This window comes from Acipenser ruthenus, chromosome 58, assembly GCF_902713425.1.
Source record: "Acipenser ruthenus chromosome 58, fAciRut3.2 maternal haplotype, whole genome shotgun sequence".
Taxonomy (NCBI): Eukaryota; Metazoa; Chordata; class Actinopteri; order Acipenseriformes; family Acipenseridae; genus Acipenser; species Acipenser ruthenus.
In genome coordinates, this window is record NC_081246.1 from 637,178 (window position 1) to 660,890 (window position 23,713).

Genomic DNA, 23,713 nt, shown 5'->3' on the forward strand with positions numbered 1-23,713 from the left:
TTATGTTTTTAAATTAAAAAAATGTATTTCAGTTTCAATTTGAGGCGTCGATCACCCCTCTACCGCAAATACTTTACAAGCAGTGTTGGATCCAGCCTCATTCCCAGCTCAGGATTTCATTTGCCATGTGTCTGCATTGTAACTCAGATCAACGTGGCAGGAAGGAGAGGCTGCATAATGATTAACTTCACAGCGTTTCCAGGAACTCTTCTCCTGTTTATGTAGCTTCACATAAGGACACATGGATGGAATGCTCAACCAAAGAACACAGCCCATCCGTGTGCAAACCCAGCCCTGATTGGCTGAGAGAGTTTACAGTATATAAATGCTGAGCTGATGTCAGGCTGGGTGATTTGAGTAGAACTCTGGCTCCGGAACTCTGGTCAGTGAGAATTGTAGCTGCTCACAGAGTTCTATTACAGAGCTCTAGAACAGAACACTGCTCAGCACTAACATTCTTAGAGCTCTGGGAGCATTCCAAGACAATGGGCTGAATTCGGAGAAGTCTGTGTTCTACTGCAGTGGTTTCTTTACAAGGAGTTTCAATGCAGACCAACATGGGATCAGAAAGCCTTTTGCTCTCTTGGAATGCTCTTCCAGGCCACCTCAATACTATGAGCAGCTCACAGTGTTTAATATTGAACTGAGAGATGATCTCTCTGATGGATACAAGTGTATTTGCTACAGGTGTGTGCATTTCATTGTGTATTATTGATTGTAGAGAGCTGTATCTTGCTGCTTACACACATTGTGGATTGTGGTTATATGCACCCCCCCCCCCCCCCCCGTCCTTTGTGATGCTGCCCCACAGGACTCACTGTATTGAACAATCCCCAGCATCTTCTCCCACACTTTGTACTTCAGAGAGCCCAGGTGCTCGGCTACATCTATCAGCGCTCCTGAAACACACTGTGGATCCTGCAGTGTGCACTCGGCTCTGCAATCATATTCAGGAGTTAGTGCTGCTCTGTGTTTGCATTCAATACAATACAAGAGAGGAAGACAGGCCACATCTTACATACCTTCTCTGTGTGTCTTTGTACTTCTGAAACAAACAAGGACATGAATTGAGACATTATTAAAACACAAATACCACTTTGATAGAAAACAGCAGCACCGCTGTCCAGCTTTACATTTTGAACTCAGTGTTTATCCATGAACATATTCTCTGGAGCACCAAACCAATGAGACCCCTCTGCTGGTTTGTGGGGCTGGAGGAGGGGCATTTGCTGCCTGTTTTACCCATTTGTGGGGTAAACTTAAGAACAAACAGCAATACAAACCATGCTTGAAAAATGAATGTTAAAAATGAAGTTCAAATGTGTGCTAACATAAATGCTTGTAAAGTCCCATTCATAGTGTAGTAGTGAGTGTGCATTCACAATAAGAACATGTCACACACAGTTAAACAATCACTACCTGCAGGAAGAAGATGTCTTCAGCTTCCATCTCCTCTTCTATCACTCTGATTATGTCTGAAAGGGATGAGATTTCTCTTGTAAGTTTTTCAATCTTCTCTTTCATGATTCTTCCCTTTTGTATCCTTTCCCTCCTCAGTGCAGCTATCCTGGCCTTTTCTTCATCTCGTAGAAACTGGTGAAGTCTCTCAAACTCCTCCTTTATCTGCCTCTCTGTTTGCTGGGCTTGTTTCTATACAAGAAAAGGATCACTTTAGAGTTAGTGTGGGTGTCCAGTGAAAATGTATGTTGTGTATTGTTTCAATCACTAATCTAGTTCTCTTACCTTGATGTGCTCTGCTGTTTCATCACATTCGTTTTTAACTTTATTAAAGGTTTTCAGCTTGTCCTGCAAGGGCTTCAGCGCAGTCTTGAGTTCTCCCTGAAATGCAATGAAACCCAGAGCTTGCACATCACTGTTAACACATGCCTGGCTAGTAGCAATATGAATGCAGTGTGTGAGAAATCTCCTCAGCACTGGGGTTGCCACTGTGGGCTCTCATAGCAACAAACCCCCCGCTCTGGAGATTTGTGACACATCAATATAGATTGTGACTGACTGGCAAATTCAAACGTGCTTCCGATATTTAAGAATAGAGATGAGGGAGAAGCGGGCAGCCACAGACCTATCAGCCTCAGAGGAGAGAGAGGGTGTAAGAGAGGGGAGACATGGGTAAGAGAGGAGAGACAGGTGTAACACACTTGATGGGCGGGGCAAGTTTGTTATATATAGCTGATCTGGATGTTTACTTGAATGACACTCTGCTGTGAGTTTCTTCCCAATGCTTAAAACTAAGACACAAAGCAGAGTACCACTGCTGTTCAATTATCCAGCTTTAATTTCTGAAACAGATAACAATGATATTTGTTTTACAGGCAGTATCACACTTATTCACTCAGCTACACTGCACTATCAGGTTTAATGTACTAACCCAACCTCCAGTGCACCTGCTGTTGCTCCCTAGTGGCTGGAGGCCGTCATAACTACCTTATATTATAAGATAAGAGTTTCAGGTTACTTTCCTCCACAGGACTACTCAGTATAATAACCTAAGCAAAAATACTTTAGGGGGGGTGTCTATTCTAAGGTCCCTACACAGGGGTAAAAGAGGAGAGACAGTGTATCGTGCATGAATCTAATATCTTGAAGAATCAGTTATTTATCATGTGGAAATCAAAAGTCACATGACCCCAGTTATGTCACAGTAGAGAATGCTTAACTGACAACGCCCTTAGACTTCTCTGAAGAAGTCAGTGCAAGGATGGACTCTGAAAGAGTGTGTGATGTAATATATCTTTCAGAAGGGCTTGGATCTTAACAGGCGTGCCAGTAGAAAGACCTTGGTGCTGTAATAGAATCATCACTGTCTATAAGCAGACAGTGTGAGGAGGCAATTCAATAGGAAACACAATGCTTGCTTATATAGTCAGCAGTGGAGAGTGAAAGTCAAGGAATAAAGTGTTCACATTGACTGAGTGATTCCCCTCCCCATTCCTGTCCTGCCTGTCTCTGATAGGGGCTGTGTGAGGGTTTATAAGGGTTCAGGTGTGAATTCATTATTGCACACAGACACGCTCCCCTCCCCATTCCTGTACAGCACCACCCCCACTCTGCACCCAGGATCTCTCGCTCTCTCTCAGTTTCAATGATATTGTAATAGGATTTGTTCTTCGCTCAGACTTGTTGGATCTTGTTGTTTAAACTGCCTCATTATAATAACTCTGTATAATATGCTGTGAAAAGAGAATACTGTGTTTACATTTTCACATGAATATTGTTTCCATACCTTACAATCCCGTGCAGCCTCCTGAACAGCACGGAGCTTGTGATTCTCATGTTTCTTTGAAGTTTGACACACAAGACAGACAGCCTCTTTATCATCCACACAGAACAGCTTCAGTTTCTCATCATGCAGACTGCAGAGTATTCCAGCAGGTGCTGGAGGATTCTGACTGCGTTCCTTTAAGAAGGACTCCACAATATTCCTGAGAGCGAAATTAGGTTGAATATTCTCCTTTGAACTCCTCCCCCTGCACACAGGACACTCCCGAACTCTCTTCTCTTTCCAGCACAGATCCAGACATCCTTTACAGAAGCTGTGGTTACAATGAAGAGATACAGGATCCTTGAAAATCTCACAGCACACAGCACAGGAAAGATCTGCCTCCAGAGCAGAAATCTTTGCTGCCCTTTCTACACAAAGCCGCTCCTGCCTTGCTCTCTGTAAGGACTCCTTTCAGTGTATTAAAATAGGATTGCTTCTCCTGTACTTCCTGCTCATACCTGTATTTCAAGCTGCAGGTTCCTCAAGTGGGCGAGGTTGCACTGAGCTTGAGTCAAGCTTTTTAACTCCTGCAGCTTTGCTTATGAGTTGATGAAGCAGACGCATTAATGCCTCAAAGTAGATTTCTACAATACAAACTCGATGTGATGATTATTATTCTGACAGACAGTACACTGCAATTACAAACTCGATGTGATTATTATTGTGACAGAGAGTACTGTAATGAACCTGCTCGTTCACGGATACTGGGTTAAATATGCCATAGCGAGCCTCTGCCTCCACCTTTGTTTAACCGGAGAGTCCGGTAGTTGGTATATTTATAGAATAAGGGAGAGTGTGTGAAGTGACGTCACAAAGACACCAGGAACAGCAACTCAGAGCAAACAATTTATTAAGATAGTTAATTAAAACAGAGCAGTTAACGATCTTAAACCATACCAATAAATTAGACCCAACTGAGCTCGATTAATTATTCACTGCGGAATAGAAAACGCAGGGGGGCAGACACGCCCACTGCAACCCCCGTGGAGTAAGAAAATAACTCAAACACAATAATTCATTAGTGAACATGAATCACACTACAATACAAAAACAGCGATAAAATACATCAACTACAACAAGATAGCTCGAAGACAACTATAAACAGATCAATCAAACCATTAATAGTGACCCGATATAGACAATAACCATATAACACAGCAAACTGAAATACACAAAATAAACCTCCAGCAAGGATTGCAGTGAGCGTGTCTGCCCCCTGCAGATCCACACAGTGTTTAAATACAGGGTAACACTTTGGAATTTAAGTGTGGTTAAGATCAATAAAACACCCAGATCACAAAGTAGAAATCCAACAATAGTATAGCCATTTAAAAGAGTCCTCCCCTGGTTTCTCATCAGAGTCAGTCCCCTTACAGACTCGTCACCCCAGTGCTCACACAGAGCACTCTGTCCCGGTCAGGCGGGCGGTGTTGCGCGCTAGTCCCCTTTTTAAAGTTCAGGCAATCCAATCGTGATCGCCGGCACCTGCCGACCGACTGCTTTACCTGAACAAAACTCAGGTGTGCGTTGATAATGCTAATGGGCAATCAGCGAGGTCCATTACAGTACACTTACAAACTCGATGTGATGATTATTATTGTGACAGACAGTACACTGCAATTACAAACTCGATGTGATGATTATTATTGTGACAGACAGTACACTGCAATTACAAACTCGATGTGATGATTATTATTTTGACAGTACACTGCAATTGTAATAAGTGTGTATTTTTAATATACAGGATTGGATGTCATTAGCGGCACGTTAATGGGTTTGTCTTCACGGTTTGATTTGTTCTCCACTAGGATTATTTTTGCTCTGCTTGTCGCTGAATTGATCGGATGTGTAGCGGGATGCCACGTTACGCACGCAGGCAGCAGGTCACTATAAACCAGCTCCACACGCCAGTGAATGCTGGCTCAGAAATGATCTCGACTGCGCCGCCCCTTCGGTTTGCAGGAGGAGCCCCGAAGCAGCAGATTCAGAATGATATCGACACGGTTAAACACTGAAGCTCCTTATGCAAACACGTTCAATACCTCGAGAATATAAAGGAAGGCTCCCCACACAGAGCCTGATCAATTCAATGAACACCCCGCAGCCAGGCATTACAATACAAAAACACACACGTGTTTATGAAGATCCGCAGCGTCAATACTGAGAACCCGAACACGAATAAAAGCGGACACGATCACAAATCAAAACAAGAGAACACGACGCTGCGTTAGATCAGGCAGCTGTAGTACCGCTGTGCTCCACTAGGTGGAGTAGCTTGGCTCACCGATAGGAACACGGTGTATTTTTTTGTCATTTAGCGTGTGTTTGCTCCCCCCTCCCCCCGCCCCTTATTAAACACACCTGCTGTCTGTTAATCACGTGGCCAGGTGTTGCTCATCAGGAGCTTCGGTTCAGATGAAAGGACTCTGCACGTGATATGGAGAAGGGGCACTAAAGTGAAAGCACGAGCGAGCACGGAGCCCTTTCCAACTACAGCAGCGGCAGAGGAGAGTTTGAGAGGGCGAGAAAGGGAAGTGGGGTCGCTCCTTTTTTTCCTTTACTAAAGCAATGTGTTTTTCTTGAACTGTTTTTACTGGAGTCCAGTGCAACAGTGAATGCAGCGGACAGAGAGAAATTGAAAGACGTTTTTCTGGTTTGTTTTGGGACTGGTCTAGGGGCTGATTCAGCCTCAATTCGGGACTGCTGCGCTGCTTTTAAGTTATTTTTTTAAAAAATATCTTTTCTCAAGTTTTAAACAGTTTGTTTTTTTAATCTAAACTGTGTTTTTAACGGGATATTTTGTAAGTGACTTTTTAGAAGAAAGAGGATTCCAAGTAGTGTTTGTGTTGTTGTGGATTTTCACCTCGGGGTATTTGAGTCATTTTCTTTTTAAATATTATTTTTGCACGGTCTAAATTTTGCAAGTTGTTTTTGATCAGTTATATTTTTTGGTCTTTATTTTTCTATTAGTTTTTTCTTTAATGCTATTTTGTGGATCTGTTGTTATTATTTCGCGCTACTTGTAAAAACAAACCTAAATTGCTTTAAAATAACATATCAAATAAAAACCCAATATTAACCTCGTGGTTCTGGGGCCAGGCTTTTTCATTTTTCATTGTCTTTCTGGTTTCTTTCAGGCAGAAGCAGGCAGGTTTTTGTTTAAGTATTTGTCCTTCATTGCACATGCTAGCTGCAGACCCGCACGGCTGAAAGGGCGTCGCTATCTACAGGGTATGCGTGTCCTTAACAAGCGATACTTACTGACAACACGTCATAACACGAGACCACGTGTTCAGCGCCGTGTATCTGCAATAACCCTTCCGCTTCCTGCTTTGCAATCGCTCTGTATGTAAGCTGCGCTCAATCGATACACTCGAGTTCAGTCACACCCTCGCGATGCTCATTCCTTCTCGTTCGCGTCGGTACACTGCGTTACCTAACAGGGAATATTCTGTTACAGTTTACTGTATTATTGAGCTTCTTCAGATAATGACTCTTCTCCTGTGACTTCTGTCTTTCCTTAAGGCTTGTTTAAATGCTCGCTCTTCACCCTGGTCCGCTTCTCACAGCGATTCCAATGGATTTCATGCGTGCCGCACAAAGTGGGGTACAGGCCCTCAATGTCTTGTTCTGCTTCTTAATGTCGCTGTCTTCACCCTTCAACACAGCCGTGAGACATTCACTGATGAGCCACGGAGTGGCTTCTCTACACCTGGAGACGCGCGTCACCGCCAAGCGCAGCCTCACTAACTTTCCTAACCGCACTGCGCCCCCTGGTGGCAGCGACCTGTCAGTACTCCCTTAACTTCGTATGCGAATGCTTTCGGATTCCTTCACACAGCTGCTGTGAGCGAGATCCACACGGAGATGGACAGACACCCCACACGAGGTCCAAATTAAAATATATACTTTTTATTATTAAAAAAAAAATCATTCATTAAATCAAAGGGAGGGCAGTGAACCGATCCTTTGTGATCCTGGAGCAGTGATTTGCGGGACCGTTTCACAGCGGCCACAAAAGACACACATCCACACGATCACAATGTGCAGCTTCCAAGTTATTACAGCGATACATTTACCAATTAAATGATACAATATCCTGATCGATTCAGCAACGCCGCGGACCAGCCCAGCAATCATTATTCATTCATTCATTCAGCATTGAGGGAGTTATTATTTACAGAGCTTGCAAAGCTGTAGATGGTATAACACATCAATAGAGCATTGTGTTTAATTGAATATTATTCCAGAATGCATATTCTTTATTCAGTGTTGTTCTTTAACCAGTTCATGTTCTAGTTTTTGTAATTGTATTTCTACATGGATTCGAGGAGCTCAAACCAAACACCCGCGTCACGTGACGAGGGAGAGGGGTGGAGGAGGGTGAACATGTTCTGTCAGAATATATTAAATAGTTTTCTAAACATCTCTACATTTGTCACTTTGATCATCATTTTCTATTTAAAATGTTTCCGTTCCTTTTCAATATTAATAGATTATTATTATTCATCCCTATTGTTTATGCTGAACACATTGGGCTAGTCCACTTTTATAACTGTCTTCACAGGAGGCATTCTGAGGGTGGCAGAGCCAGGACAGAACCATGGAAACATTCTCTCAGTAAATCTGTGTTTAAAAGTGTAGAGAGGTTTTCTCATATCACTGGAGTCAAAGAATGCCACCTCCCCCCCGTCACAGTCCAGCTGAACTCTGATCTTCTGGGGTTTCTTCTCCACAGTGACTCGTGTCCGTGGTGAGGTACATGCCCTGTACTGATCCCCCTCCTTCAGGTATATAACCCAGTATCCTGCTTCTGGGTTCCAGGTGAATTTCCCTTTCCTCTGGCTGGACTCTTTAGTCACACCCAGAGCCCAGTTAGTATTGCCCCCCAGTTCCACGTCCCAGCAGTGTTTCCCTGAAGTGAACCCCTCAGAGCCCAGCACACAAGGCCAGAAATCAAACCGCTCTGGGTTGTCAGGAAGCTGCTGCCACTCATCGCTGTCTCTCACACTTGTTAGATCCTCAGTCAGTAGCAGAACAGGGTGTGCTGTGTTGGGATCCAGAGTCACTGGAGCTGAGAGAGGAAACGAGAGACAGGGATAGAAATGAGAACATCTACCTGCAAGCATTTTAATAAATTACATGCTAAGAATTGCATAGTTTTCTTTATAATACACCATCTGGAATATTATTATTCAATATCAAACATGACTTTTAAAAGCAGCTGTTTAAAATGTACCTGTCGAAATGACTACTGCTGGCGGTTCTAGTGTTAAATGAGATCCATTTAAATCTAAATCACAGAGCTCTAGAACAGAACACTGGGACACTGCTCAGCACTAACATTCTTAGAGCTCTGGGAGCATTCCAAGACAATGGGCTGAACTCAGAGAAGTCTGTGTTCTACTGCAGTGGTTTCTTTACAAGGAGTTTCAATGCAGACCAACATGGGATCAGAAAGCCTTTTGCTCTCTTGGAATGCTCTTCCAGCTCACCTCAATACTATGAGCAGCTCACAGTGTTTAATATTGAACTGAGAGATGATCTCTCTGATGGATACAAGTGTATTTGCTACAGGTGTGTACATTTCATTGTGTATTATTATTGATTGTAGCAAGCTGTATCTTGCTGCTTACACACATTGTGGATTGTGGTTATATGCACCCCCCCCCCCCCCCCCCCCCCCCCCCCCTTTGTGATGCTGCCCCACAGGACTCACTGTATTGAACAATCCCCAGCATCTTCTCCCACACTTTGTACTTCAGAGAGCCCAGGTGCTCGGCTACATCTATCAGCGCTCCTGAAACACACTGTGGATCCTGCAGTGTGCACTCGGCTCTGCAATCATATTCAGGAGTTAGTGCTGCTCTGTGTTTGCATTCAATACAATATAAGAGAGGAAGACAGGCCACATCTTACATACCTTCTCTGTGTGTCTTTGTACTTCTGAAACAAACAAGGACATGAATTGAGACATTATTAAAACACAAATACCACTTTGATAGAAAACAGCAGCACCGCTGTCCAGCTTTACATTTTGAACTCAGTGTTTATCCATGAACATATTCTCTGGAGCACCAAACCAATGAGACCCCCCTGCTGGTTTGTGGGGCTGGAGGAGGGGCATTTGCTGCCTGTTTTACCCATTTGTGGGGTAAACTTAAGAACAAACAGCAATACAAACCATGCTTGTAAAATGAATGTTAAAAATGAAGTTCAAATGTGTGCTAACATAAATGCTTGTAAAGTCCCATTCATAGTGTAGTAGTGAGTGTGCATTCACAATAAGAACATGTCACACACAGTTAAACAATCACTACCTGCAGGAAGAAGATGTCTTCAGCTTTCATCTCCTCTTCTATCACTCTGATTGTGTCTGAAAGGGATGAGATTTCTCTTGTAAGTTTTTCAATCTTCTCTTTCATGATTCTTCCCTTTTGTTCCTCTTCCCTCCTCAGTGCAGCTATCCTGGCCTTTTCTTCATCTTGTAGAAACTGGTGAAGTTTCTCAAACTCCTCCTTTATCAGCCTCTCTGTTTGCTCGGCTTGTTTCTATAAAAGAAAAGGATCACTTTAGAGTTAGTTTGGGTGTCCAGTGAAAATGTATGTTGTGTATTGTTTCAATCACTAATCTAGTTCTCTTACCTTGATGTGCTTTGCTGTTTTATCACACTCGTTTTTAACTTTATTAAAGGATTCCAGCTTGTCCTGCAAGGGCTTCAGCGCAGTCTTGAGTTCTCCCTGAAATGCAATGAAACCCAGAGCTTGCACATCACTGTTAACACATGGCTGGCTTGTAGCAATATGATTGCAGTGTGTGAGAAATCCCCTCAGCACTGGGGTTGCCAATGGGGGCTCTCATAGCAACAACCCCCCCCCCCTCTGGAGATTCTCTGATAGGGGCTGTGTGAGGGTTTATAAGGGTTCAGGTGTGAATTAATTATTGCACACAGACACACTCCCCTCCCCATTCCTGTACAGCACTTTCCCCACTCTGCATGTAGGATCTCTCTCTCTCAATGATATTGTAATAGGATTTGTTTTTCGCTCAGACTTGTTGGATCTTGTTGTTTAAACTGCCTCTTTATAATAACTCTGTATAATATGCTGTGAAAAGAGAATACTGTGTTTACATTTTCACATGAATATTGTTTCCATACCTTATAATCCTGTGCAGCCTCCTGAACAGCACGGAGCTTGTGATTCTCATGTTTCTTTGAAGTTTGACACACAAGACAGACAGTCTCTTTATCATCCAGACAGAACAGTTTCAGTTTTTCATCATGCAGACTGCAGAGTACTCCAGTAGATGCTGGAGGTTTCTGACTGCGTTCCTTTAAGAAGGACTCCACAATATTCCCGAGAGCAAAATTGAGTGGAAGATCCTCCTTTGAACTCCTCCTCCTGCACACGGGACACTCCAGAGCTGTCTTCTCTTTCCAGCACTGGTCCAGACATGCTTTACAGAAGCTGTGGTTACAATGAAGAGTTACAGGATCCTTGAAAATCTCACAGCACACAGCACAGGAAAGATCTGCTTCCAGAGGAGAAGTGTTTGCTGCCATTTCTGCACAAAGCCGCTCCTGTCTTGTTCTCTGTAAGGACCTGCAGATTAGAATCACGAGTCAGCAGTCATGAGGCTCCATTAGCAGCACTACCTCACCACTGACTTTAACCTGCAGATAACTGATTACTGAGATTCCTGAGTCTGCACTCTTTTCATTAACATGTCTAATACAATGTGGTGAAATGCAGCGGTCATGTATGGAACACCTCCACACAAGAACTGTAGTTTATAATGAAAATAAAAAATCCTCAAAAAGCAAAAAACTACATTAATGCAGAAGTTACGGTTGGACTCATCACCACAGAAGCAAGGAAATGTGGCGTTGGGGTTTCTAACCCTAACTCCATGATCATGGTCCACGGGTGCTGTAGCCATGGATCTACACGTACACTTCAACACAGACACAGCCACTTCACACTGCTGAACCACATCAACGTTACACAAACACAACCAGATTTGCACTTTGATCTCAATGCAAGTATGAAATGAACGGGCATGTCTCAAGGAGGGTCATAGTGGAAACTGATTGCCCCGAGGGAAGTTACCTGGAGGTAACAATAGTCTTCCCAAGGGGCAGATAAAAGAACACAGAACGCAGAACACAGAACACACACACTTCAAGATGTTTCACTCACAGTGCTATTCAATATGCTTGTAATATACCTGTAGATTTGTTTTCTAATCATTACCAGTCTTTATTTAATCTGTTGTGAATTTCACTGAAAAAGAGAGAAAGGTTGATGAAGAGAACACTGTTAAGTGGCTGAGGTACTCGCTCACTGTCGTATACAGATGGTGAATTACGTGCTCTGATTGGCTGAAACATCCAGAGCAATCTATTATATAAAATTTACAAAACATGTGTTTTAGTACTGTAAGCATTTGATCAACTAATCCAAACTAATTAACAACAAATCTAAACATTCTTAACGAACGCCCAATTGTTTGGGGAGGCGGAACGTTAGGATTTGATTAGCTCAGTTTAGCCGCTCTCTCATATGCTGTGATAATATTATCCAGTGTCTACCTAATAACCAGCTCTGTGTTGCACACGGATGGGCTGTGTTCTTTGGTTGAGCATCCCATCCATGTGTCCTTATGAGAAGCGACAAACAGGAGAAGAGATCCTGGAAACGCTGTGGAGTTAATTATTATGCAGCCTCTCCTTAACGACACCTTGATCTGAGTTACAAGACCAAGCAAAGAGCTTTTCACAAGAGAGCAGCACTGGAACACGTACCCATGACGAGTTCAGCTTCAGCACAGCAATTCATTTTATTAGGGGCTCTCATGAGAACAGGGAGTCTTATTCAGATGCCTTCATTGTGACACGCATCGGACCTGGACTCATACTCTCACACTCACCTCATAAAATGTTACACAGCATACATCAGGCAATGGTGTGAACAGGTTTTCACAACAGTGAGGAAAACTTCAATATTTATGTGAAGGAATCTTCCAGGACATAAAGACTTTCACATCGTACAAGAAAAGCACAAATGATTGATTAGTATAGTTAACAAAATAAATACATACATGCTAGTTTCAAATTGTGCATTTAACAGTGATCAGAGATTAGTATATTGAAGAGCTTGTTTAGCTAATCTTATTGTCGCTTGGTTTGTATCAGTTTTGTGATTGGGTGTCACTAGGGCAGCAGTGTGGAGTAGTGGTTAGGGCTCTGGACTCTTGACCGGAGGGTCGTGGGTTCAATCCCCGGTGGGTACACTGCTGCTGTACCCTTGAGCAAGGTACTTTACCTAGATTGCTCCAGTAAAAAAACCCAACTGTATAAATGGGTAATTGTATGTAAAAATAATGTGGTATCTTGTAACAATTGTAAGTCGCCCTGGATAAGGGCGTCAGCTAAGAAATAAATAATAATAATAATAATAATAATAATAATAATAATAATGTGTTTTAGCTGGAACGATTCGAAATACAACCCTTCACTGTTCTGAGAAGCAGCTGCTCATTTACAGGGTCTTCATGTTGACACAGTGACAGCACGGTTCAGCGTCTTAACTGAATCAACCTGAATCAGAAATCTACTGTACTGCTGCCCTTGCAAACAAAAAAATAGTCCAGATTGTGCTTGTGAGGGACGACCCAGAGGTGTGAGATCGCTGCTGAAAGCACAACAGAATCCAACAGCTCAACTTTCATTTCAGGATCAGCTGAAATGTAGCTCTTAGGACAAATTTGGAATCAAAATCAGCTCCAAGTCATTTTCAAGGGAATCCATTAATCAGAAGTCATGCCCAGCACCCTTCTCAAGGCACAGTGCAGGTGCTCGTATGATGTTATCTGTGTAAGATAATGGCTCCAGATTTCGCAGTGCATTGTTCATGTTCTGGGATATCACAGGCTAGGCTAGGTAATAAAATGCTAAATAAACAAGATAAGGTTTACTGGAAACGTTGAGAAGTTAATCATTATTATAACACGGCTTTGGGAAACTTATCACAGACTAAAAAGGAGAAGAAAAATAAACTATCTTTCAAAGTCTGTTTGAAATGTATCCGGGTATGAATAATGGGAAATCTGAACAGACAGCGAGTCGGGTGTGAGATTGTGAAGGGTTAAGGTGTGAGATTGTTAAGGGTTAGGGTTAAGGTTAGGGTGCAAGATTTCTGTCACAGATGGTTCTGGCACGTCCTTTTTGTGCTATAAGTCAAGGGTGTGCGGTTCTTTGATGGACCCAGATTCAGTTAAAATGTGTTTGCTCACTGACGATGGGAATGAGAACGCAGAGATGGGAGCCCAGCTCACAAGATTGAAGTTTCTGCAGGTATCAGGCTTGTAAAGACTATCACCCACACCTGAGAGCAGAAACTGACCCAAGACTGTCACAGCTACTGGAAGCAAGCTGATCTTTGGGAAACTAATTGAACATTTGTGAAACTGCAACAAAAATTGTAATGACTGTAAAGTGTTTTAAAGAATATAAAACCAGTAGAAAATATTATTAGCAGATCTGTGTAAGGCCTGTGTGAAGGAGTTCATTGCATTGAAGGTCAGGCTGACCTGATTAAAGTTCCAAACCTCCCTTATCAGGCAAAATTAGACTCGGAGTCTCAAAACATTCTGATCCAGCGAGAGCAGAATAGCAGAATCTATGGAGCACAATTAATATACAAGAAGCAATCAAACTAGATTTGAATATAGTAAGAAAAAACTAAAGTATTTAAATAAATAAGAAACCTAATATAAAAACATTAAGTAGATGTATGAACAGTCCTAAGTTTAAATATTCAAGATTACATTTTCTGCTAATTAAAAATTAACCTCTTGCCTTCTGTGTATATCAATGAAGTAAAACAGAATTGCAGTTTATTAGTGATTGCTATATTGAAGTATCTGACTTAAAACGACATGTTATAAAGTAATTTATAGTATAAACTGTAACTAACAGTAAACTTGTTGAAGGAATACAAGTAATGTTGTAACCTCGTTCTCACCTGCTCGTGGTACGGGCAGTGCTGAAGATGGCTCGTTTGGTTGATGGGCTGAATGGCCTCCTCTCGTTTGTAAACTTTATTATGTTCTTATCCACCCCCAAAAACTCCGTCTTTCAATTTATCTCTGTCCGCTGCATTCACTGTTGCTCTGGACTCCAGTAAAACAGTTCAAGAAAAACACATTGCTTTGGTAAAGGAAAAAAAGGAGCGACCCCACTTCCCTTTCTCGACCTCTCAAACTCTCCTCTACCGCTGCTGTAGTTGGAAAGGGCTCCGTGCTCGCTCGTGCTTTCACTTTACTGCCCCTTCTCCATATCACGTGCAGAGTCCTTTCATCTGAAGCGAAGGGCGTGTCCTGATGAGCAACACCTGGCCACGTGATTAACAAAGACAGCAGGTGTGTTTAATAAGGGGCGGGGAAGGGGGGGAGCAAACACACGCCAAATGACAAAAAAATACACCGTGTTCCTATCGGTGAGCGAAGCTACTCCACCTAGAGGAGCACAGCTGTACTACAGCTGCCTGATCTAACGCAGCGTCGTGTTCTCTTGTTTTGATTTGTGATCGTGTCCGCTTTTATTCGTGTTCGGGTTCTCAGTATTGACGCTGCGGATCTTCATAAACACGTGTGTGTTTTTGTATTGTAATGCCTGGCTGCGGGGTGTTCATTGAATTGATCAGGCTCTGTGTGGGGAGCCTTCCTTTATATTCTCGAGGTATTGAACGTGTTTGCATAAGGAGCTTCAGTGTTTAACCGTGTCGATATCATTCTGAATCTGCTGCTTTGGGGCTCCTCCTGCAAACCGAAGGGGCGGCGCAGTCGAGATCATTTCTGAGCCAGCATTCACTGCCGTGTGGAGCTGGTTTATAGTGACCTGCTGCCTGCGTGCGTAACGTGGCACCCCGCTACACATCCGATCAATTCAGCGACAAGCAGAGCAAAAATAATCCTAGTGGAGAACAAACCAAACCGTGAAGACAAACCCATTAACGTGCCGCTAATGACATCCAATCCTGTATATTAAAAAAACACACTTATTACAATTGCAGTGTACTGTCAAAATAATAATCATCACATCGAGTTTGTAATTGCAGTGTCCTGTCTGTCACAATAATAATCATCACATCGAGTTTGTAATTGCAGTGTCCTGTCTGTCACAATAATAATCATCACATCGAGTCTGTAATTGCAGTGTACTGTCTGTCACAATAATAATCATCACATCGAGTTTGTAATTGCAGTGTACTGTCTGTCACAATAATAATAATCACATCGAGTTTGTAATTGCAGTGTCCTGTCTGTCACAATAATAATCATCACATCGAGTCTGTAATTGCAGTGTACTGTCTGTCACAATAATAATCATCACATCGAGTTTGTAATTGCAGTGTACTGTCTGTCACAATAATAATCACCACATCGAGTTTGTATTTGCAGTGTACAGTCTGTCACAATAATAATCACCACATCGAGTCTGTAATTGCAGTGTACTGTCTGTCACAATAATAATCACCACATCGAGTTTGTAATTGCAGTGTACTGTCGGTCACAATAATAATAATCACATCGAGTTTGTAATTGCAGTGTACTGTCTGTCACAATAATAATCACCACATCGAGTTTGTAATTGCAGTGTACTGTCTGTCACAATAATAATAATCATCACATCGAGTTTGTAATTGCAGTGTACTGTAATGGACCTCGCTGATCGCCCATTAGCACTATCAACGTGTAACCGATATTAACATCTGTCACTGAAGGAATACATTTAAATTGGAGCCGCTACGCCACTCCCCGATATTAACAGGGAGAAAAGGAAAATCTTAATTAAGGTTCTTTTCTATTAGGCAAGGACTTAGTTTAATAGCAGCAACACTTCCCAAACACAGAACCTAGAAGCCAAATAAATGTATACAGAGTTTATTAACAAAGGCAATTCCAGTTAAAACAGTTTAAAATGTAACAGCAATTGTCTAGAGTTAGCAGCAATAATAGAATATGGTTTTAATACAGCAGCAATGATATTAATGTATAAAAATGATTTCAAACAGCAGTAATCACAATGTCACAGCAATAGCTACATAGCAGCAACAATAGTCAAATTACAATTAAAAGGGCCGGCCCTTAGTAGCGGTGTGATAACACGGCAACACAAAAATCAATACCGAAAGAGGTGCTTAACACAATCCAAACATTCAAGTGAAAATAAAATAAAGAAAGAACAAAACGAATCTCAAATACAACCTGTCCCAACAGAGAAAGAACACGAAGCAAAATACATGAAGTGCACTTCTAGTAAAGTGATTAACTGCGATCAAGCTCTGGTACTTTAAACTATAGACTATCACGACTGCCCGTGATCTGTTAATCAAATACACAATCAAACAACACTCACCTTCGAATTACTAGTTTAAAACACACACGTCATCGTGGTTGTAACAATAGATAACAGATAAACGAAAGCACAAACGCAATACACCTTCCCTAATACGGAGCGTGGAGGCTAGAGTTGTTAGTAATAATTTGAATTTGGTACTTATCTGGGGTTACCATGTGGCTCCAGATTAACCGGACGCTGTGAGACAGAACGGGATTTCAAACTTGCCCCTAAATTGAAATAAATGAAGGTGTAAATGAACCATCCTTAGCTACAATTAATAAGGGTGCTTAAATACCCGCATGCGCGTCAAATAATTGTATTATACTAAGAATGAATTGCAGCCAGTCGCTATTTTTTCCTGTTTGTTAAAATTCAATCGCCCATATTATTCTGCAAATACAATCGCATCATCATCTCGTTGCTCTATCGATAGATTAGCTGTTCGTTCATTAAGATCTGATCAGAAGCAGCTGATCAGTGTGAATTGTTTGCTGCGCCCAAGCAATTCCACCACAGCAGGATTAATCTCAGCAAAGGTGGAGCTCATTTATACGTGAATTACTTTCAATTTAGGGTTAATTTTGAAATCCCGGTCTGTCTCAACGCGTCCGGTTAATCTGGAGTTATATGGTAACCCTAATATCGCTACAGAATGCTTCAGCTGTAGCTCTCAAGATCACCAATAACACAACAGGCAAAAACAGAGAGAACGTCTCAAAGCAATCTCATGGAAGCGAGTTTTCAAACACTCATGGCAAAACCACCCAATAATCCGAACGTCTCCTGTTGCCTCCACACTCCGTTCACACAAAACCCCCTCTCCCAACATAATGGTCGATTTGGTTTAAATATATTTAGTACGAAGGCGAGACAATTAACACTTAACAAGCTGCCGGTCTGTTCTCAATTGTCACTTGTGTTCTTAAAGGCATAGCGTGCATTTACATTAAATAGGTTCCACAAACTCACGCCCGAGTTTTGTTCAGGTAAAGCAGTCGGTCGGCAGGTGCGGGCGATCACGATTGGATTGCCTGAACTTTAAAAAGGGGACTAGCGCGCAACACCGCCCGCCTGACCGGGACAGAGTGCTCTGTGTGAGCACTGGGGTGACGAGTCTGTAAGGGGACTGACTCTGATGAGAAACCAGGGGAGGACTCTTTTAAATGGCTATACTATTGTTGTATTTCTACTTTGTGATCTGGGTGTTTTATTGATCTTAACCACTCTTAAATTCCAAAGTGTTACCCTGTATTTAAACACTGTGTGGATCTGCAGGGGGCAGACACGCTCACTGCAATCCTTGCTGGAGGTTTATTTTGTGTATTTCAGTTTGCTGTGTTATATGGTTATTGTCTATATCGGGTCACTATTAATGGTTTGATTGATCTGTTTATAGTTGTCTTCGAGCTATCTTGTTGTAGTTGATGTATTTTATCGCTGTTTTTGTATTGTAGTGTGATTCATGTTCACTAATGAATTATTGTGTTTGAGTTATTTTCTTACTCCACGGGGGTTGCAGTGGGCGTGTCTGCCCCCCTGCGTTTTCTATTCCGCAGTGAATAATTAATCGAGCTCAGTTGTTCTAATTTATTGGTATGGTTTAAGATCGTTAACTGCCCTGTTTTAATTAACTATCTTAATAAATTGTTTGCTCTGAGTTGCTGTTCCTGGTGTCTTTGTGACGTCACTTCACACACTCTCCCTTATTCTATAAATATACCAACTACCGGACTCTCCGGTTAAACAAAGGTGGAGGCAGAGGCTCGCTATGGCATATTTAACCCAGTATCCGTGAACGAGCAGGTTCATTACAGTACTCTGTCACAATAATAATCACATCGAGTTTGTAATTGCAGTGTACTGTCTGTCACAATAATAATAATCACATCGAGTTTGTAATTGCAGAAATCTACTTTCAGGCATTAATGCGTCTGCTTCATCAACTCATAAGCAAAGCTGCAGGAGTTAAGAAGCTTGATTCAAGCTCAGTGCAACCTCGCCCACTTGAGGAACCTGCAGCTTGAAATAGAGGTATGAGCAGGAAGGGCTGGAGAAGCAATCCTATTGTAATATTCTGAAAGGAGTCCTGACAGAGAGCAAGGCAGGACCGGCTTTGTGCAGAAATGGCAGCAAACACTTCTCCTCTGGAGGCAGATCTTTCCTGTGCTGTGAGATTCTCAAGGATCCTGTAACTCTTCATTGTAACCACAGCTTCTGTAAAGCATGTCTGGATCAGTGGTGGAAAGAGAAGAGAGCTCGGGAGTGTCCCGTGTGCAGGACGAGGAGTTCAGTGGAGGAGCTTCCTGTGGATTTCAAGCTCAGGAATATTGTGGAGTCCTTCTTAAAGGAACGCAGTCAGAATCCTCCAGCACCTACTGGAATACTCTGCAGTCTGCATGATGAGAAACTGAAGCTGTTCTGTTTGGATGATGAAGAGGTTGTGTGTCAAACTGCAGAGAAACATGAGAATCACAAGCTCCGTCCTGTTCAGGAGGCTGCACAGGATTATAAGGTATGGAAACAATATTCATGTGAAAATGTAAACCCAGTATTCGCTTTTCGCTTTTTTAATACAGAGTTGGTCGGCAAATGGAAGCCTCCTTGGCAGGGTTGTTACTTCGTTGTAATATTGTCGCAAGTCGTGGGGGATTCCCTAGATCGCCTTTATATAGCGGCAGGGCAAACACAACGATCTGTAAACTCTACACAATGTTTCCTGTGCTGTCCGCTGATGTGAGATGCATGTCAGTTTTGCGTGTGTGTGTTAAAGGGAGTAGATATCGATGAGCCAATGGGTGATCGGTTGGTGGAGTCAGCGTCCATAAAAGGGCAAGGGGCGTGACAATTGAGGGAATTGAGAAGAGCAGGGAATGGGAGAGAGTGCAGAGTCAAATTAACCCTTTCGTGTCAGTTATATTATAGTGAAGTTTCAGCCCCACTGTGTAAGCCTCATATCTCAGGACCCATTAGAGACAGTGACGTAATGTTTACAGTTGTATAAATCCTACATGCTAATGTTTTAGTGACCCTGCCATTGACCTCTGACCTAATAAGGCTGTCATATTGAGGCTCTGCTTGTGTCACAAAAACTCCCATTTCCAATGGAGCTCTTCTGACTGCTTCCAGGATTTGAAATGTTTTGGAACTCAGGCTGATATGTCTGTGATTGGGATTCAATATCGGAAGCACGTTTGAATGTGCCAGTCATTCACAATCTTTATTGATGTGTCACAAATCTCCAGAGCGGGGGGTTTATTGCTATGAGAGCCCCCAGTGGCAACCCCAGTGCTGAGGGGATTTCTCACACACTGCATTCATATTGCTACTAGCCAGGCATGTGTTAACAGTGATGTGCAAGCTCTGGGTTTCACTGCATTTCAGGGAGAACTCAAGACTGCGCTGAAGCCCTTGAGGGACAAGCTGGGATCCTTTTAATAAAGTTAAAAACGAGTGTGATAAAACAGCAGAGCACATCAAGGTAAGAGAACTAGATTAGTGATTGAAACAATACACAACATACATTTTCACTGGACACCCAAACTAACTCTAAAGTGATCCTTTTCTTGTATAGAAACAAGCCCAGCAAACAGAGAGGCAGATAAAGGAGGAGTTTGAGAAACTTCACCAGTTTCTACGAGATGAAGAAAAGGCCAGGATAGCTGCACTGAGGAGGGAAAGGATACAAAAGGGAAGAATCATGAAAGAGAAGATTGAAAAACTTACAAGAGAAATCTCATCCCTTTCAGACACAATCAGAGTGATAGAAGAGGAGATGAAAGCTGAAGACATCTTCTTCCTGCAGGTAGTGATTGTTTAACTGTGTGTGACATGTTCTTATTGTGAATGCACACTCACTACTACACTATGAATGGGACTTTACAAGCATTTATGTTAGCACATATTTGAACTTCATTTTTAACATTCATTTTTCAAGCATGGTTTGTATTGCTGTTTGTTCTTAAGTTTACCCCACAAATGGGTAAAACAGGCAGCAAATGCCCCTCCTCCAGCCCCACAAACCAGCAGAGTGGTCTCATTGGTTTGGTGCTCCAGAGAATATGTTCATGGATAAACACTGAGTTCAAAATGTAAAGCTGGACAGCGGTGCTGCTGTTTTCTATCAAAGTGGTATTTGTGTTTTAATAATGTCTCAATTCATGTCCTTGTTTGTTTCAGAAGTACAAAGACACACAGAGAAGGTATGTAAGATGTGGCTTGTCTTCCTCTCTTGTATTGTATTGAATGCAAACACAGAGCAGCACTAACTCCTGAATATGATTGCAGAGCCGAGTGCACACTGCAGGATCCACAGTGTGTTTCAGGAGCGCTGATAGATGTAGCCGAGCACCTGGGCTCTCTGAAGTACAAAGTGTGGGAGAAGATGCTGGGGATTGTTCAATACAGTGAGTCCTGTGGGGAGCATCACAAAGGAGGGGGGGGGGGGGGTGCATATAACCACAATCCACAATGTGTGTAAGCAGCAAGATACAGCTCTCTACAATCAATAATAATACACAATGAAATGTACACACCTGTAGCAAATACACTTGTATCTTTGGAATATTTCAGTTTTTGGAGTAATTCTTTAAAATTGTCCTTGTAAAGCAGAATATGGAGATGACTTCTCCAGTGAGTTGTACACTACAATTTAAGACGATGTCCCGTTGTGTGTCCCCTAGATGTAATCTAAAATAAAACAGCAAGAATCACACTGCGATCTGCTGAAAAGAAATGGAAGAGAACCAAACTCCCTGCTGCCCTAGACCTTTACCGCACTCTTCTCTCCTCCTTCTCCTCTACTCTCTCCTCTGCTAAATATGCTTATTTCCAATCTGTAATCCAAGCCTCCACTAACAACCCACGTAAACTATTCTCTACCTTCTCCTCCCTCCTAAACCCTCCCCCCCTCCTCCTCCCTCCTCTATCTCCCCTGACGACTTTGCCTCCTCCTTCTCTTCTAAAATCTCAGATATCCGCAAACTCTTTAACACCTCTCCCTCCCCCGCACCCCCTCCTGCTCCAACCCCTACACCCACTACATCCCCTACTAACTCGCCCTCCCTCTCCACCTTCTTGCCCCTCTCAGACTCTGACCTCTCCTCCCTGCTCCAGGGTCACAAACCCACCACGTGTGCCTTGGACCCCCTCCCCACTCACCTCTTTCAAGCTGCTGCTGCTCCTGCTCTACTCCCCTTCATCTCCTCCCTCCTCAACACCTCTCTACTTTCTGGCATCTTCCCCTCTGCCTTCAAAAAAGCCTCTATCACTCCCCTCCTCAAAAAACCTACCCTCGACCCCACCTCCCTCCAGAGCTACCGTCCTGTCTCCCTCCTACCCTTCCTCTCCAAAACCCTCGAGCGGACTGTACACCGCCAGCTCTCTGCTTTCCTGTCCAACCACTCTCTGCTTGACCCTCTCCAATCTGGCTTCCGCTCTGCTCACTCCACTGAAACCGCCCTTCTGTCTGTCACCAACTCACTTAAGTGTGCCCGAGCTGCCTCTCTCTCCTCTGTCCTAATTCTCCTCGACCTCTCTGCTGCCTTTGACACTGTTGATCACTCTATTCTACTATCATCTCTTGCTGACCTGGGGATCTCTGGCACTGCTCTGGCCTGGTTCTCCTCCTACCTCTCCAACCGCACTTACCAGGTAACCTGGCGTGGAGCAACCTCCACACCTCACCCTCTCTTAACTGGAGTCCCCCAAGGGTCAGTCTTGGGTCCTCTCCTGTTCTCTCTCTACACCCGCTCCCTGGGCCCCCTCATCGCATCCTATGGTTTCTCATACCATTTCTATGCTGATGATGCTCAGATTTTCCTCTCCTTCCCCACCTCTGACTCCACCATCTCCTCCCGTATCTCTACCTGTCTGTCTGCTATTTCCTCCTGGATGCACTCGCATCACCTCAAACTCAACCTCTCTAAATCTGACCTCCTTTTCTTTCCCTCCTCCTCCCCCTCCTCTGATCTCTCTATCTCTGTTCCTCTGGAATCTACCACACTCTCTCCCTCTTCCTCAGCTAAGAACCTTGGAGTCACCCTGGACCCCTGCCTCTCTTATTCCCAGCACATCCCCACTCTGGCACGCACTTGCAGATTCTTCCTGAGCAACATCCGAAGAATCCGACCCTTCCTCACCAACTATGCTACCCAGCTCCTGGTCCAGGCCCTGGTACTCTCCCGCCTAGACTACTGCAACTCCCTCCTGGCTGGCCTCCCTGCGTCCGCCACCCGTCCGCTCCAGCTCATCCAGAACTCTGCTGCTCGCCTGGTGTTCTCTCTACCTCGCTTCGCCCACGCTACTCCACTACTCCGCTCGCTCCACTGGCTCCCGATCACCGCTCGCATCCAGTTCAAGACCCTTGTACTAGCCTACAGATGCCTTGATCAGACTGCACCCAGCTACCTCCAGACCCTCATCTCTCCCTACACCCCCACTCGACCTCTCCGCTCCGCCTGCACTAGAAGACTGGCTCTACCTCCGCTACGCTCCCCTGCCTCCCGAGCCCGCTCCTTCTCCACCCTTGCTCCGCAGTGGTGGAACGACCTTCCTACAGATGTCAGGACTGCCCAGTCCCTGACCACATTCCGGCGCCTCCTTAAGACTCACCTCTTCAAACAGCACCTGTAGAACTCCTCTGTTGTATCCTGGGACACTATCACCCTTCATTTAAATATGCTTTATTTTGCTCTTATCTGCCCCCTATTTTACTGCATTTAATCCTGTACCTCAGAATATTGTAATCTGCCAAGTGTTTAACCTGTAGTATTTTGTACTTAATCATATCCTGATGTAACTATCACTATTTAATCATATCCTGATGTAACTTTCACTATTATCTGCTGTATTATTGAATTGTGGTTTGTCACACTTGAGAATTATTGTATTTCTTGTTCTTATTGTATGACTTATATTGTAACACTTGAATGTATTTGTATTTGCTTGCGATTGTAAGTCGCCCTGGATAAGGGCGTCTGCTAAGAAATAAATAATAATAATAATTATAAAAATAAAATTAATTA

General features: G+C 43.2%; 3 protein-coding genes across 3 annotated transcripts; 1 reads left to right on the forward strand and 2 right to left on the reverse strand.

Annotated features, from left to right (window-relative positions):
- Positions 1–708: 708 nt before the first annotated feature.
- Positions 709–5,597, reverse strand: LOC117407698 (E3 ubiquitin-protein ligase TRIM35-like). Its single transcript, XM_059017882.1, has 6 exons — positions 5,568–5,597; positions 3,245–3,691; positions 1,744–1,839; positions 1,420–1,650; positions 1,023–1,045; positions 709–937 (listed from the first exon to the last, which is right to left on the reverse strand). Exons 1-6 carry the CDS (start codon positions 5,595–5,597, stop codon positions 709–711), a joined length of 1,056 nt encoding a protein of 351 aa, XP_058873865.1.
- A 481-nt stretch (positions 5,598–6,078) lies between these two features.
- Positions 6,079–17,255, reverse strand: LOC117407700 (E3 ubiquitin-protein ligase TRIM35-like). The gene is made up of 8 exons (XM_059018208.1): positions 16,707–17,255; positions 14,311–14,665; positions 10,443–10,887; positions 9,928–10,023; positions 9,604–9,834; positions 9,207–9,229; positions 9,003–9,121; positions 6,079–8,357 (listed from the first exon to the last, which is right to left on the reverse strand). The coding sequence occupies exons 3-8, from the start codon at positions 10,845–10,847 to the stop codon at positions 7,822–7,824; spliced, it is 1,410 nt and encodes a 469-aa protein (XP_058874191.1). The 5' UTR covers positions 10,848–10,887; positions 14,311–14,665; positions 16,707–17,255; the 3' UTR covers positions 6,079–7,821.
- Positions 17,256–17,721: 466 nt separating this feature from the next.
- LOC131724995 (uncharacterized) lies at positions 17,722–23,693 on the forward strand. The gene is made up of 6 exons (XM_059018231.1): positions 17,722–19,203; positions 20,073–20,169; positions 20,263–20,493; positions 20,868–20,890; positions 20,976–21,094; positions 22,711–23,693. Exons 3-6 carry the CDS (start codon positions 20,389–20,391, stop codon positions 23,319–23,321), a joined length of 858 nt encoding a protein of 285 aa, XP_058874214.1. The 5' UTR covers positions 17,722–19,203; positions 20,073–20,169; positions 20,263–20,388; the 3' UTR covers positions 23,322–23,693.
- Positions 23,694–23,713: the final 20 nt, after the last annotated feature.